The 12,674-nt window shown below is 42.7% G+C and overlaps 1 protein-coding gene across 1 annotated transcript in view; it reads right to left on the minus strand.

Annotated features, from left to right (window-relative positions):
* ACMSD (aminocarboxymuconate semialdehyde decarboxylase) overlaps positions 1–12,674 on the minus strand; it is a 93,422-nt gene that overhangs the window by 75,864 nt on the left and 4,884 nt on the right. Inside the window, exon 2 of the mRNA XM_004616499.2 lies at positions 4,975–5,019. Coding sequence (XP_004616556.1) covers positions 4,975–5,019 — 45 coding nt within the window. The remainder of the gene's footprint in view (positions 1–4,974; positions 5,020–12,674) is intronic.

Raw genomic sequence — 12,674 nt, forward strand, 5'->3', positions numbered from 1 at the left:
CCAAGTCCTGCTCCACTGATAGTCCACTGCCGAAGACTGACTGACATGAAAGCATAAAGACTCGTTTCCTTTGTACTCTTCTCCCCAGGCCCTGATTGGGATGATTCTGAGGATTAGTTTCAGGAAAGCTCCTTGTCTGCAGAGGCCTCTGCTGAGAGTAAATCACAGCTCTGTGTTACCCGTCACTTCAGGGCCAGGATGTTGTTCAAGTGGGAAGGCACACACCTCACCTGTGTGAGTTCATAACTTCAATCCTTTGTACCACACGGCCCTCAAAAACCCTTGGGTGTGGTCCCATTGGGTGTGACCCTGGAGGCTTCTATGCTTCAGATGTGACCCCCAAAATAAAAGAAGTGACAGTGGCCTTTGTTAAGTTCTGCTTCCTTCTCTTCCCTCTACTGGTTTCCATTCTAAGATACTTCCAGATAAACCTCCCACATACTAATGTCTGTCTCTGAGTAATTCTCAGGAAACGTGGCATGCATTCCAGCCTGTTGAACTATCTCCTCTTTAAAAAAAATTATTTGGAACGTTGTTAGGATGGAGGTCATGGGAGGTTTGGGCCACACCTTGCAGTGCTCAGGGGTTATTCTTGGCTCTGTGCTCAGGAGTGACTCCTGGAAGAATTAGTGAACCATGTGTGGTGCTGGGAATTTGAACAAAGGGTGGCTGCTTGTAAGGCAAGCACCTTACCTCTGCATTCTCTCCAGCCCTGCTTTTTCAACTCTTAGCAAGGTTTTACCATCTTTTTTAGTTTAAAGCCCTTCAATTCATGCTAAGAATATTGAAAATCCACGGGACAAACAGATCAATTATTTTGAAAGACCTCTAGGTGAAAAGGAATGTGTGAAGCAAACCAATCAGAGGATGCAGAAATTATTTGTTCACTGAAGAATGTAGGAGATTGTCAAGAAATTATAACCCCCAGGTCTCATGGCTCTTTGTCTAATTAGCATGTTTTAACATTTGCATTTTGTTTTCCAGTGACTGTAATCCTTGATGACTGTAATTATGAAAAACACAGATTTAGTTCTGTTTTGTTTTGCTTTATTTTGTTTTTGAGAGAGAGGGAGGAGGATGTCACTGTTTTGTTCTATAAGATCACTATTGTATCCAATTTTGTTGAAAATGCATAGGCGGGTAGATATAGCTGGAAGTATCTTACATTTTCCTTTAGAGAAATGCTGATTAAATTGAGGCAGTCTCTTGATACAAAAGCAAAGTGAAATGAAAGCCATTCAAATCCAGAGTCAGCACTGGAAAATGCTGCCTGGGATGTTAATTAAAGAGGAAAGTAAATCACAGGCCACTGCCATGTGGGCCTTCCCAGTAAGTAGCCTTGTGATTAACTTCCTTCCTATTGGCTGTTTTTGTTTTTTTGGTTGTTTTTTTTTGGGGGGGTGGTGTCACACCTGGTGGTGCTTAGGGCTTACTCCTGAATCTGTGCTCAGGGATCACTCCTTGTGGGGTCCAGAGAATCATGTGGTTTTTGGGATTGGCTCCAAATTTACTGTCTATAAGGCAAGTATCTGACCCTCTGTACTGTCTCTCAACCATAGTCTTCTCTCTTGATCCTCAAGGCCAGCTCAGAACACCAGATCCCTACTGCTTTTACAGGGCACTAGTTTAGACTGGCACTTTGTGAGTCCTCCTTGGTGAAGGTGCCCTAGAGCCTGATGTTTATAACACACTCCCCAATGCTTTCAGAATCAAGAATAAAGGCCAAAATCCATCTCCACGGCCCTGTCAGATGAGGCGTCTGCCCATCTTTCCAGCGTCTTCCTAGCACTCCAAACTCTTGCCAGCCTCTATGTGTTCTGCACTGAGCAACCACAGGAACTTTTTAAAGCCCTGATAAACTTCCAGAGAATTTGCATTGTGTCAGGAGTAAAGCTGAGATTCTTTAGCTTGTTCTCCATGCTCTTCCATGATCTGACCTCCCTTACTTGCCTTTTCTCCCCATCACTATAGATGGTTCCCAGTTTACAGGGATTCCACTTTGAGATGGCAGAGAAGTGATAGGAAGTTAGTACGGATCATGCTTTGGATTTTGATCTTCCCAGGTGAGTAACAGGTTAACTGACTTATTATTATTATTATTATTATTATTTTGGACTGGAGCAATAGAACAGCAGGTACGGCATTTGCCTTGCACATGGCCTGGATTAGATTCCTTTGTCCCTCTCAGAGAGCCCGGCAAGCTACCGAGAGTATCCCGCCCACACAGCAGGGCCTGGCAAGCTACCCGTGGTGTATTTGAAATGCCAAAAACAGTAATAACAAGTCTCACAACGAAGACGTTACTGGTGCCCACTCGAGCAAATTGATGAACAATAGGATGACAGTGATACAGTGCTTTTTTTTTTTTTTTTTTTTTTTTTTTTTAAATCTGGCCCACATCCAGAGGTGGGAGTTGCAGGGAGGGCAGCAATGCTGTTCTGGATGGTGGGAGCCTGACAGTTCAGGGCTGGAACCTGGTGCAGCTGTGCTCAAAGGGGCCACCTGGGGCTGGGGATTAGACTCAGAGTCTGGAATATGCCAGCACTTTCAGCCACCCCTTTAAGGATGCTGGCCAGAGGCAGCTCCCAGCATCCCCTGACTATGGGTATGAAGAGCCAGTCCTCTATAGTATACAGGGTTGTGAGCAGTTTGGGGCCATTCCCATGCCACAGTGTCAACCAAATGCCCATCTGCCTCTCCTTCTGGTAAGAGAAAGCAGAAACAGTTACTTTTAGGATTAAAAACACAAGACATTTGCTTGACTGTAGGCGAATAGAGGTGTTCTGAGCATGTCTGATGTAGACTAGGCGAAGCTCTCATATTTGACAGTGGAGTGTAATACACACTTTTCAACTTAAATTATTTTCTTTTAAAAATTTTTTTAAAATTTCTTTTTAAAATTTTATTGATTCACCATGAGATAGTTATAAGCTCTCATATTTGGGTTACAATCACACAATGATCAAATACCCATCCCTCCACCAGTGCACATTCCCCACCACCGATATCCTGGATAAACCCCCCTCCGTTCCCACCCTCCCCCTGCCTCCATGGCAGACAATATTCCCTATACTCTCTCTCTACTTTTGGGTATTATGGCTTGCAACATAGACACTGAGAGGTCATCATGTTTGGTCCTTTATCTACTTTCGGCATGCATCTCCCATCCCGACTGGTTCCTCCAGCCATTATTTTCTTAGTGATCCCTTCTCTATTCCATCTGCCTTCTCCCCTTTGCTCATGAAGCAGTCTTCCAGCTATGGGGCAATCCTCCTGGCCCTTGTATCTACTGTCCTTGGGTGTGTCAGCCTCACGTGATATTATTCTATACTCCACAAATGAGTGTAGTCCCTCTATGTCTGTCCCTCTCTTTCTGACTCATTTCACTTAGCATGATCCTCTCCATGCCTATCCATTTATAAGCAAATTTCATGACTTCATCTCTCCTAACAGCTGCCTAGTATTCCAACTTACGGTATTTTCAACTTCAATGGAGTTACAGGGGAGTAGCAAAGAACACTTGGGCATCTCAACACATTGGTCTCCTTTAGTTTTGTTTCACTTGTGGACCTCCCCAGCATGCCAAGAACCACCAGGCTGGGCAGCCCTGGTTAGTGCCTGGGAGGTTATGTGATGTTATGTATCAAACTTGGGCCCTATATAAACTGGGCATGCCTTCCTGCTCTTCACATTAGCTTCCTAAGCCCATTTCTGTTCCTTAGACATAGATTTTTCACACCTGGAATCCTTTGAACAACGATTCCCTCAGCCGGCAACACAGTTCCGAGCTGTTGCTTTCCACCCTCCATGTGTCAGATAGCGCCCTTGAGAGGCTACCCATGAACCTTGCCAAGTCATTTCTAATATAGCACTGTTTTTGAAATTCCATTTTCTGCAATGATCATGTTTGTTTCTCTCTCCCTAGAATTTAAGTGCCATGAGGGCAGGGGCTGGTGACAGGGCATAAAAAAAGATGCCAATAGAAATCAGTGTGTGTGAGTGCATATTATGAGCAGTGGTTCCGCAAATTGATTTTCTGAATACTTTGAGGTTGAGCAAAATACAGATTGCTGTTCCAACCCTTATGGTTGCTTCTACAGTAGGTCTGGGCTAAGGCCCTGGAATTTGCATTTTTGTCACATTTCCAGGTAAAGCCTAACAACATTGATCTGGTTACCAAATTTGAGAAATGCTGATGTCAATCATGGTCAAGTGTTGAGTTCTGGGCTTACAAATGATATCTCCTCACATTTGCTCCTTGTCTTCTATTTATTTCTTCTCAGGCTCCTCTCTGCTCAAACTCTAGACCTCAGCAGGTGGCACAGAGGTATCTCTCTGTTTACCACATGGCATTGTTTCCCCCTGTACTTGGCAACTATTTCCTCCCAACCAGTAGTCCTTCAAAGTCTACGTTAGCCATATCTGTGTTCCATTTGAATTCCACAAAGACATATGAAAATGAAGTCAAACAGGATCTCTGTGCATCCCTTGGCACCCAGCTCCCTCTCTGGCCTCATTATTTGCAGGTTGCTTTGCCCCAAGCCTTCTTTCTCTTGTGACACTCAACCCTTAATAATAATGACTTCTTCCTTTTGTCTCCCTTCTTTAATTTCTCTAGCTTGTGCTCCAACAAAAAGCATTCCACTTATTTTCTTGGCCTTAATATACTGCAGTAACCTCTGGAGAAGGCCAGGCTGCTCCTTGAGGCAGAGTAATAAATGTTAAAATTGGTTCTAGGACAAAAATAAAGATACCTTAATGGATTCTCTAATTCCAATTTTATCGTCCTAAATACTGTTTTTTGAAGTTGCTCCTTTTTTCCCCTATAGATCATGAGAAATCTCAGCAGACCCCCTGGCCCGCTACTGAGTCAAAGGAGGCAGCAGCTTCAAGCTGCCCAGAAGTTGGCCTGCAGAAGAGTCTCAAGGCTCAGCTGTCTGGCTATAAGCACCCAGGGCTTTGGGAGAGACTCACCTTACGGTGGTGTTCCAGCTGCACCCAGCCTCCATAGCCGAATCTCTGCATGGGGGAGAAGTGTAGTTAGATGGGAAGAGCATCAGATTTGTCCATTTATATAGCACTGTAGCACTTTTGTCCCATTGCTCATTGATTTGCTTGAGCAGGCACCAGTAACGTCTCCATTGTGAGACTTGTTGTTACTGTTTTTGGCATATCGAATACACCACAGGCAGCTTGCCAGGCTCTGCCGTGCAGGTGGGATACTCTTGGTAGCTTGCCAGGCTCTCCAAGAGGGATGGAGAAATCAAAACCGGGTCAGCCACGTGCAAAGCAAATGCCCTACCTGCTGTGCTATCGCTTCAGTCCTTTGATAGGTATTGAGGAAAAATAGATCCCAAGTAGAGTGGACAATTTTTCTCTAGGTGATGAATCACTTTATTATTTTAGGGACTGGTATCAGCTGAGGGGATTGGGAATGCCAGCAAGTAAGGGAATTAATGTCACATCATTTTCAAGCCCTCTGGAATAAGCCTTTGGATGGTCTCCGTTGTCATATTTTTTTCAACCCATACAACATTCAACGTCAGAACAAATGGTAGCATATAAGTATTCATGTCTGAGTAAATCAAAGTATTTCTCATACAGTTGACGACTCCATTAAAACCACCTAGAAATTGCATCAAAAGCTCTTGAAATCTATACTGAGAAATGAAAGAGGCACTAACTGTGTTGAAATTCTCTTTTCAAAAAAGCAGCATGACTGTGAAGAAAGGCCACCACAGCTGAAAACCTGGGGCAGTGCTCTGAAACTGATGTCAAATTAACTAAGAGACACAACACGTTGGTAATCACAAAGTTATACATGACATCTGGTTCATCCAACCTTTTTTTTTTTTCTTCAAGTGTGTTTAAAAAAAAAATCAAACTCCCTTTCAGACCCCTGAGTGTAATCCCGAAGAAGACAATGATTTAACCCTGTTCCTAATAAAACAGAGCCAAATGCACAAATTACCAACAGCATCTTAAGATGAAACACAAAAAGATGTAAACATCTACAAAGTTTAAGGTAAAAAGCAGTTTTGTAAACAGTAACTGCAGATGATAACATTATTATTGTAACATCACAGTTTATCAATGTCCTTCAGACCGATCGGGAGGTTGTGAGTGTGGAACTGTACAGAGGCAAGGAGGATTGCAGCAGATTTCAGGCGGGGGTCAGTCCTGTGCGGGTCAGCAGGTAGGTGTTGCTCTTTCTGTTCTTCCTAAATGCCATGGATGTTATTAATTTCCCACTTCTCACTCGTTTTACTGTCGTCGCAACTAGAGATGAAAACTTGATGGAGGACGTTGGAGCGATCTAGGCACCTTCCAGTAAGGATGTGAATGAATCTGAACAGGCACTTGAAATACTGCCATTCCTTGAATTCATTTAGACTACAGTGTGTAATCATGATTTTTGACCCATCCGGCCCAATGGTCAAACACTGGTCATACTGCATGAGTTGATTAGCTTCATTGATTCAGAATAGCTGATTTCCTTCCATCCGATGGCAGGGTCTGAGCTCCATAAAGCCTCCGTTAGTTTTCCCCATACTATCAATGCAGTAAGCAGTTTCAGAGCCTCTGATTTCTCCTCAGTCAACATTTTTGGGGGGCAAAGGGTAGAGGTGATATCATAAGCTATTTCTTCCATGAACCATTTGAAGCTTTTGCAGTTATGATCTTCCCGAAATTTCTCAGCTCCAAAATATCCCCATAGGCTAATGCCTTCAACTCGGGATAGCTTGTGTAGTAGTCTTTGTATTCATCCCACCACACCTCCACCACTCTAACATAATTCTTTATTGTTGGCGAGGACCCCACATAAACAGAGGGAGGGATCCATTTATATAGAGTATTTATACATACATATATATCATTAAATATTTATATTAAAACCATCCTTTACCTTCCTTTACCTTCTTTCCTTCAGTGTGTTTATTCAGGAGGAAAGTTCTATGATGCATGAATATTGGAATTATGATCCTTTTTGGTTTTTGTTTTTTGGGCCATGCACACCTCGCCATGCTCAAGGCTTATTCCTGGCTCTGTGCTCAGGGATTCACTCCTGGCAGGGCTCAGGAGACCATATAGATTTCTGGGGATTGAACCAGGGCTAGCAGCATGCAAGTCAAGCACCCTACCTGCCATGCTGTTGCTTGGCCCTTACCTGTGTTTCTAATGCAGGTTGCGACTTTTTTGGTGGAGCTGGGGGTTGGGAGATGGGGACAGGGAGGGAGGTCAAACCTAGCAATGCTAAGGAATTGTTCCTGACTCTGCGCATAGGAATTACTCCTGGCTGTGCTTCAGGAACCATGTGAGATGCTGGGGATCAAACCTGGGTCAGGTGCATGCAATTTAAGTGCCCTATCCACTGTACAATCTCTCCAGCCCCCCATCAGTTATATTTTTGAGTATACTTAAACACATCCCACAACCAGAAATTCACCGTCAAGGTTTTACCTTGGATATAAAGAATTCTTCTTTTTAATGAAAAGGTTCAGATTATGCTTTTCTCTTCCTTTATTACTACCTTCACTACTCTATTTCTTAATTTCCAAGGAACTTTAACCCATAAGTGAGCAGGTCAGAGAAATATTTATGCCCCTTTGGGGAAGGGTCAAGAGGTTGAGGGATCTAGTATAAAGAAAACAGGTGATACATGACCAACAAACTACTTATAAGATATTGACCTTGGTTGTAGCAATCTGACATCTCAAAGTTAGCATTTTTCCTGTATATAGAATGAGGCTAATAATGGTAGCTGTGACAGAAGATTTTATGGGAATTTATACAATTCAGGGGAACGATAGACACCATGCCTGGCTTTTGGGAATTATTTAGTTAATTCTGCTGCTGCTGCTGCTGGTAATGGAGTTGGTGATGACAGCAGTGGTGGAGGTGGAGATGGGCATGGCAGAGATGGTGAGAATGTGATGATGTTAAGGGCAATGGTGGAAGGTGGTGGTGTCAGTAATAGAAATGGGGGTGGTACAGCAGTAACAGCTTTTTCTCCCTCAGTGGTAGAATAAGGCATAGCTTAAGGTTCTCTCAAGAAAGGAGGCATTTGTCACTTTGCCTTACTCCCCACTTTCTTGGAAGGCACAAAATTTGAGCACTTTGTACTTTAGTCCTTTTTTGTTTGGAGGTGACACCGATACACAGGGGTTACTCCTGGATCTGCATGCAGGAATCACTCCTGGTAGTGCTCAGGGTACCATATGGGATGCTGAGGACTGAATTCAGGGTGGTCACATGCAAGGCAAGTGCTGCCCTCTCTTCAGCCCTTGATCCTTTGTACTTCTGAAATCAACATTATAGAGACCTAACCTAAGATTGGAGAGATTATTCAGGGTTAAAGTTGCTTGCCTTGTACGTGGCTAGCTCTGGTTTGATCCCCCAGCACCAGCATTACAACTGATCCTCTCAGTATTATCAGGAGTGATCCCAGCGCACAGAGCCAGGAGTAAGCCCTGAGCAAAAAGCCAGGAGTAAGCCCTGAGCACAATCAGTATATAAGCCCTGAACATAGTATAACCCAAAGCAACCAGCTAAACAAAACCAAATACTTTAACTACTTGATGAAGCATTTCTTTTTCTTTTCTTTTTCTGGCTTTTTGGGGATGTTCAGGGGTTACTCCTGGCTCTGAACTCAGGAATTCCTCCTGACAGTGCTCAGGGAACCATATGGGATACTGGGGATCAAACCTGGGTTGGCTGTGTGCAAGGCAAATGCCCTACTTGCCGTACTATCACTCTGGCCTCAAAGAAACTTTTTTTTTCTTGATCCTTCACTGACTCCAAAAAGTCTCCAGCTCTTATCCTAGGTTGAACCCAAATCAGGGTTTGCAATATATGGCCTGGGAGTGGCTGTGGTCAGGAGTTAAGACAGGAAGCACTGACAGCTAGCAAATGTGTCCAAAATAATGACCCATGTCCCAATGCCACTTATGAAACTCGCATTTAAGAAGAGAATTAAAACTCAAAGAAATTCTTTCTGTATGCAAGGAATGTATTTCTGAAGTGGATATTAAGTTGATAAAATGAATGACATTTTTAATATCTTGGTGACCTCACATTTTCATTAGGTGAATAAGGGGGCTTCTGGGAGATGGACCCAGATATCTATTTTCTTAAAAGCATTGTTTAAAAACCAAGTATGCCTAGGATTTTATTCCTACACTTTACAGTAGTAAGGTGCAATTATGTCATTGCTAATGAAAAAAGATATGAATACAGGTTTTAGAGATTAAAGACCAGAATTGTTAACTCCATTTATAATTAAAACAATCTGTGCAAGCCCTGACACTAAGATGAGTAGGGAGTCAAAAGAAAATCCCCCAAGTCTTATTATCATCACTGGGGCCATGAATAATCTCATTGATCAACACCAAACAAGTTTCATCATGGGTTTTTGGGCCATGATTTTCCTGTGTGACAGAAGAGAGGAGTGGGACTGAGTCATCAGACACAATTCAACCTAGTGCCCTCTCAATCTGCTCTATGGACACCTCTGATTAATTTTTGTCACCAATGCTCTTAACTGGAATTCTGACTAAAATCGTTTTTAGCAAGTGAAAATGAAAGATTTCTCAAATCTCAGTCCTTTGTGCTCATTTGTTATATATCAACCCAGGCCTGTTGATTCTGATTTTCAGTTTCTCCATTGCATAAGGAGGTCAAGGTTATTGAGTCTGTCTATTAATCTTTAATAAGGAAAGGCCGATTTGAAAAGAGATAATATTTCTTTCAAAAGATGAGGTGGGGGCTTCATCTTCTCACTAAAACTACTACTGGCTTATTCTTTTTATTCTCTAATTGGCATATTATAAAAAGAAAAGGCAAGAAAAGATCAGAGATAGCTATTTTGAAATAATATTATACACCCTAAGAAACAATTTGAAGATAAAGAAAAATCTGCTAAAACCATTTAACTATATGATGACAAAGGAAAACCTGTTATTCACCAGTATCCCTTTTATAGTCATTTTAGTCTGTCTGTATCATCTAGAAATGGGACGGAAAGGAAAAGAATTCCAGCACCATTTAGATATCTTTTGATTTATCTTACTTTTTCCAGCTGGAAAACTAAGACCTATTTTTTGCGGGCTATTTTAAATGTCTTGCGTTAAAATGAAAAATTCTACCATGTAACATATCCCATGACCTGACCAGTGGGTTGGAATCTGGATTCAATAACCTTGAGATAAAGCCCCTGGTGGGATTTATGAGTGTGAAGACTTGGAGAGCAGGCTGATGTCAAGAGAGCAGAGGGAAATGTAAAATCTTTCTCAGAAGTAATATTATCTTGACCCAGCATTCTGACCTTAAAAAGACAGAGAGTAGTATGATGGGCAGGAACCCAGGGATTCAAGGTGATATTCCTTAAAAGGGTACAGATTTGCAACTAATGAATAAAACACTTTTTGGAGATCTGATGCCCAATATAGTGATTAAGTCGATGACACTGTGCTGTTAATTTCAGAGTTGCTAAGAGATTAGATATTCATTGTTCTCAATCCTTTTGAAAAATAATTATGTGACCATGATAATGGTATCAACCCATGTTACTACAGAAGTCCTATTGCAATACAAAAGGTAGCAAATCAACACATATACATTTCAAAAGTATACAAGGTTTTATGCTAGTTATAAAAATAGCACAAAAAAACCCAAATCATTTGTAAGTAAGTGGGTATGGAAGAACTACGACTCTAACTCTGGGAGTTTCGACTCATTTCTCAACCTCAAATGCCTAATCCATTGGAGCAAAGTTAATAATAAATCCTGAGTGTCTAAAGATTTTGTTTTGGAATCACATTTAGCAGTGGTCAGGGCTTACTTCTGGCTTTGTGCTCAGGGGTCATTCCTGGCAGGTTCAGAGGAACCATATGGGGTATCAGGGATTAAACCTGGGTTGACCACACGCAAGGAAAGTGCCCTACCTGCTGTACCACTGTACCAAAATATAAAATCTCTCTGATTCCATTTGGTTTTCTATGAATAAAGTTATAAGATCTATATTTCCCTGGAAGAATGAGTATTGTGAACATTAATACTACCATAATCATCATTGAATATCAGCCATCTGCTTGCAACGTGTAAAAAGAGGCTTTATAGGAACAAAATCCTAATGCCCTTTAAAAGTCTGGTATGGTTAGAAGATTGGAAGGAGTAGAGGAGACAGGCACAGAACATGAACTTGGAAGTCTTACGGCACAGCCTTAGGCTTTAACCTCCCATATCCTGCCTCCTCCTGCTTATAAAAGTATATTTAAAAACATGTACTTTGGGCGTGTCCAGCACAGTGCTGTGGGAGGGCCTGCTGCTGGGGTCCTGCAGTGCTCGGGATGGTACCAGAGACTCCTGCAAACAAAACATGTGCTCAAGCCCCTGGAGCTATCTCTGAGGTTTTATTTTTATTTTATTTTATTTATTTATTTTTATTTTTATTTTCAATTTTTACACAGTCTATACCTGGTGGTCATGGAGGCCAAGAACCACACCTGACAATGCTTCTGAGGGACACGGAGCTTAGGACTTTGCGCAAATTGGGTTTCCGCTCTAGCATTTGAAGTATCTACTGGCCCTGCCAAGCACCTTCTTTGTTTTTTCTGGAGGACTAGTCTGGCGGTCGGTTGGTGCATAGGGCTTACTCCTGGCTCTGAGCTCAGGAATTCTGGGTGGTGCTGGGATGACATATATGGAGCTGGGGAACAAACCTGGGTCATATGCCAGGCAAGTGTCTTTCTTCCTATACAATATCTCTGGCCTTCCTATGAAGTGCTTTGTTTTTAATTAATTAATTTTTTTGCTGCAGGTTGACTTTAGGTTGACCTTGCGACCACTCACTACTTTCGGACTAGCCGGCAGAGGAACCCAGGTGTGTATAATCCCATCAACGACCAACATCCAGAGACTTAAAAGCAAGCTTCCAGAAGAGAGTGATGCAGTCTCTTGCCCGAACGCCTGGCTGTCTTCCCCGGGGCCCCTCGGAAGGGATGGGCTCAAGCTTCCATCCCCGCCCCGAGCAGAGCTCCTGGTGGCCAAGACTCGAACCTAGCTACAGCCATGCTCGAGTTCCCTCTCCACACGTTTGGACAGGCCTCACGCATGAAGGTACCGGCAGAGGAACCCAGGTGTGTGTAATCCCATCAACGACCAACATCCAGAGACTTAAAAGCAAGCTCCCAGATATCTTGTAGCCTACTTCTCCCTCTGGGAGAAATTGGCAATCTTCTGAGAGTTTCCTGCCCACATGGGACAGCCTTGCAAGCTTCCCATGGTGTATTCATATGCTAAATCCAGTAACAAGCTGGATCTCATTTCCCTGACCCTAAAAGAGCCTCCAGTTCCAGTTCGACATCGACATCGACATCGTTGGGAGGGCTGAGTTGAGAGAGACTTCTAAGATCTCAGGGAAAGGATGAATGAGAGGTTACTGAACCCACTGGAGAAATCGACAATTAATGGGATTTTGTGATTGAATTTATTTTTTTAATTAGTGAGTCACCGTGAGGGTACAGTTACAAATTTACCCATTTTCATGCTTGTGTTTCCCTCATACAATATTCGAGAACCCATCCCTCCACCAGTACCCATTCTCCACCACCAATGAACCCAGTATCACTCCCACCCTCCAATCCTGTCCCCCCCGCCCACTCTGCCTCTGTGGC

The sequence above is a fragment of the Sorex araneus genome, chromosome X (assembly GCF_027595985.1).
Source record: "Sorex araneus isolate mSorAra2 chromosome X, mSorAra2.pri, whole genome shotgun sequence".
Lineage (NCBI taxonomy): Eukaryota > Metazoa > Chordata > Mammalia > Eulipotyphla > Soricidae > Sorex > Sorex araneus.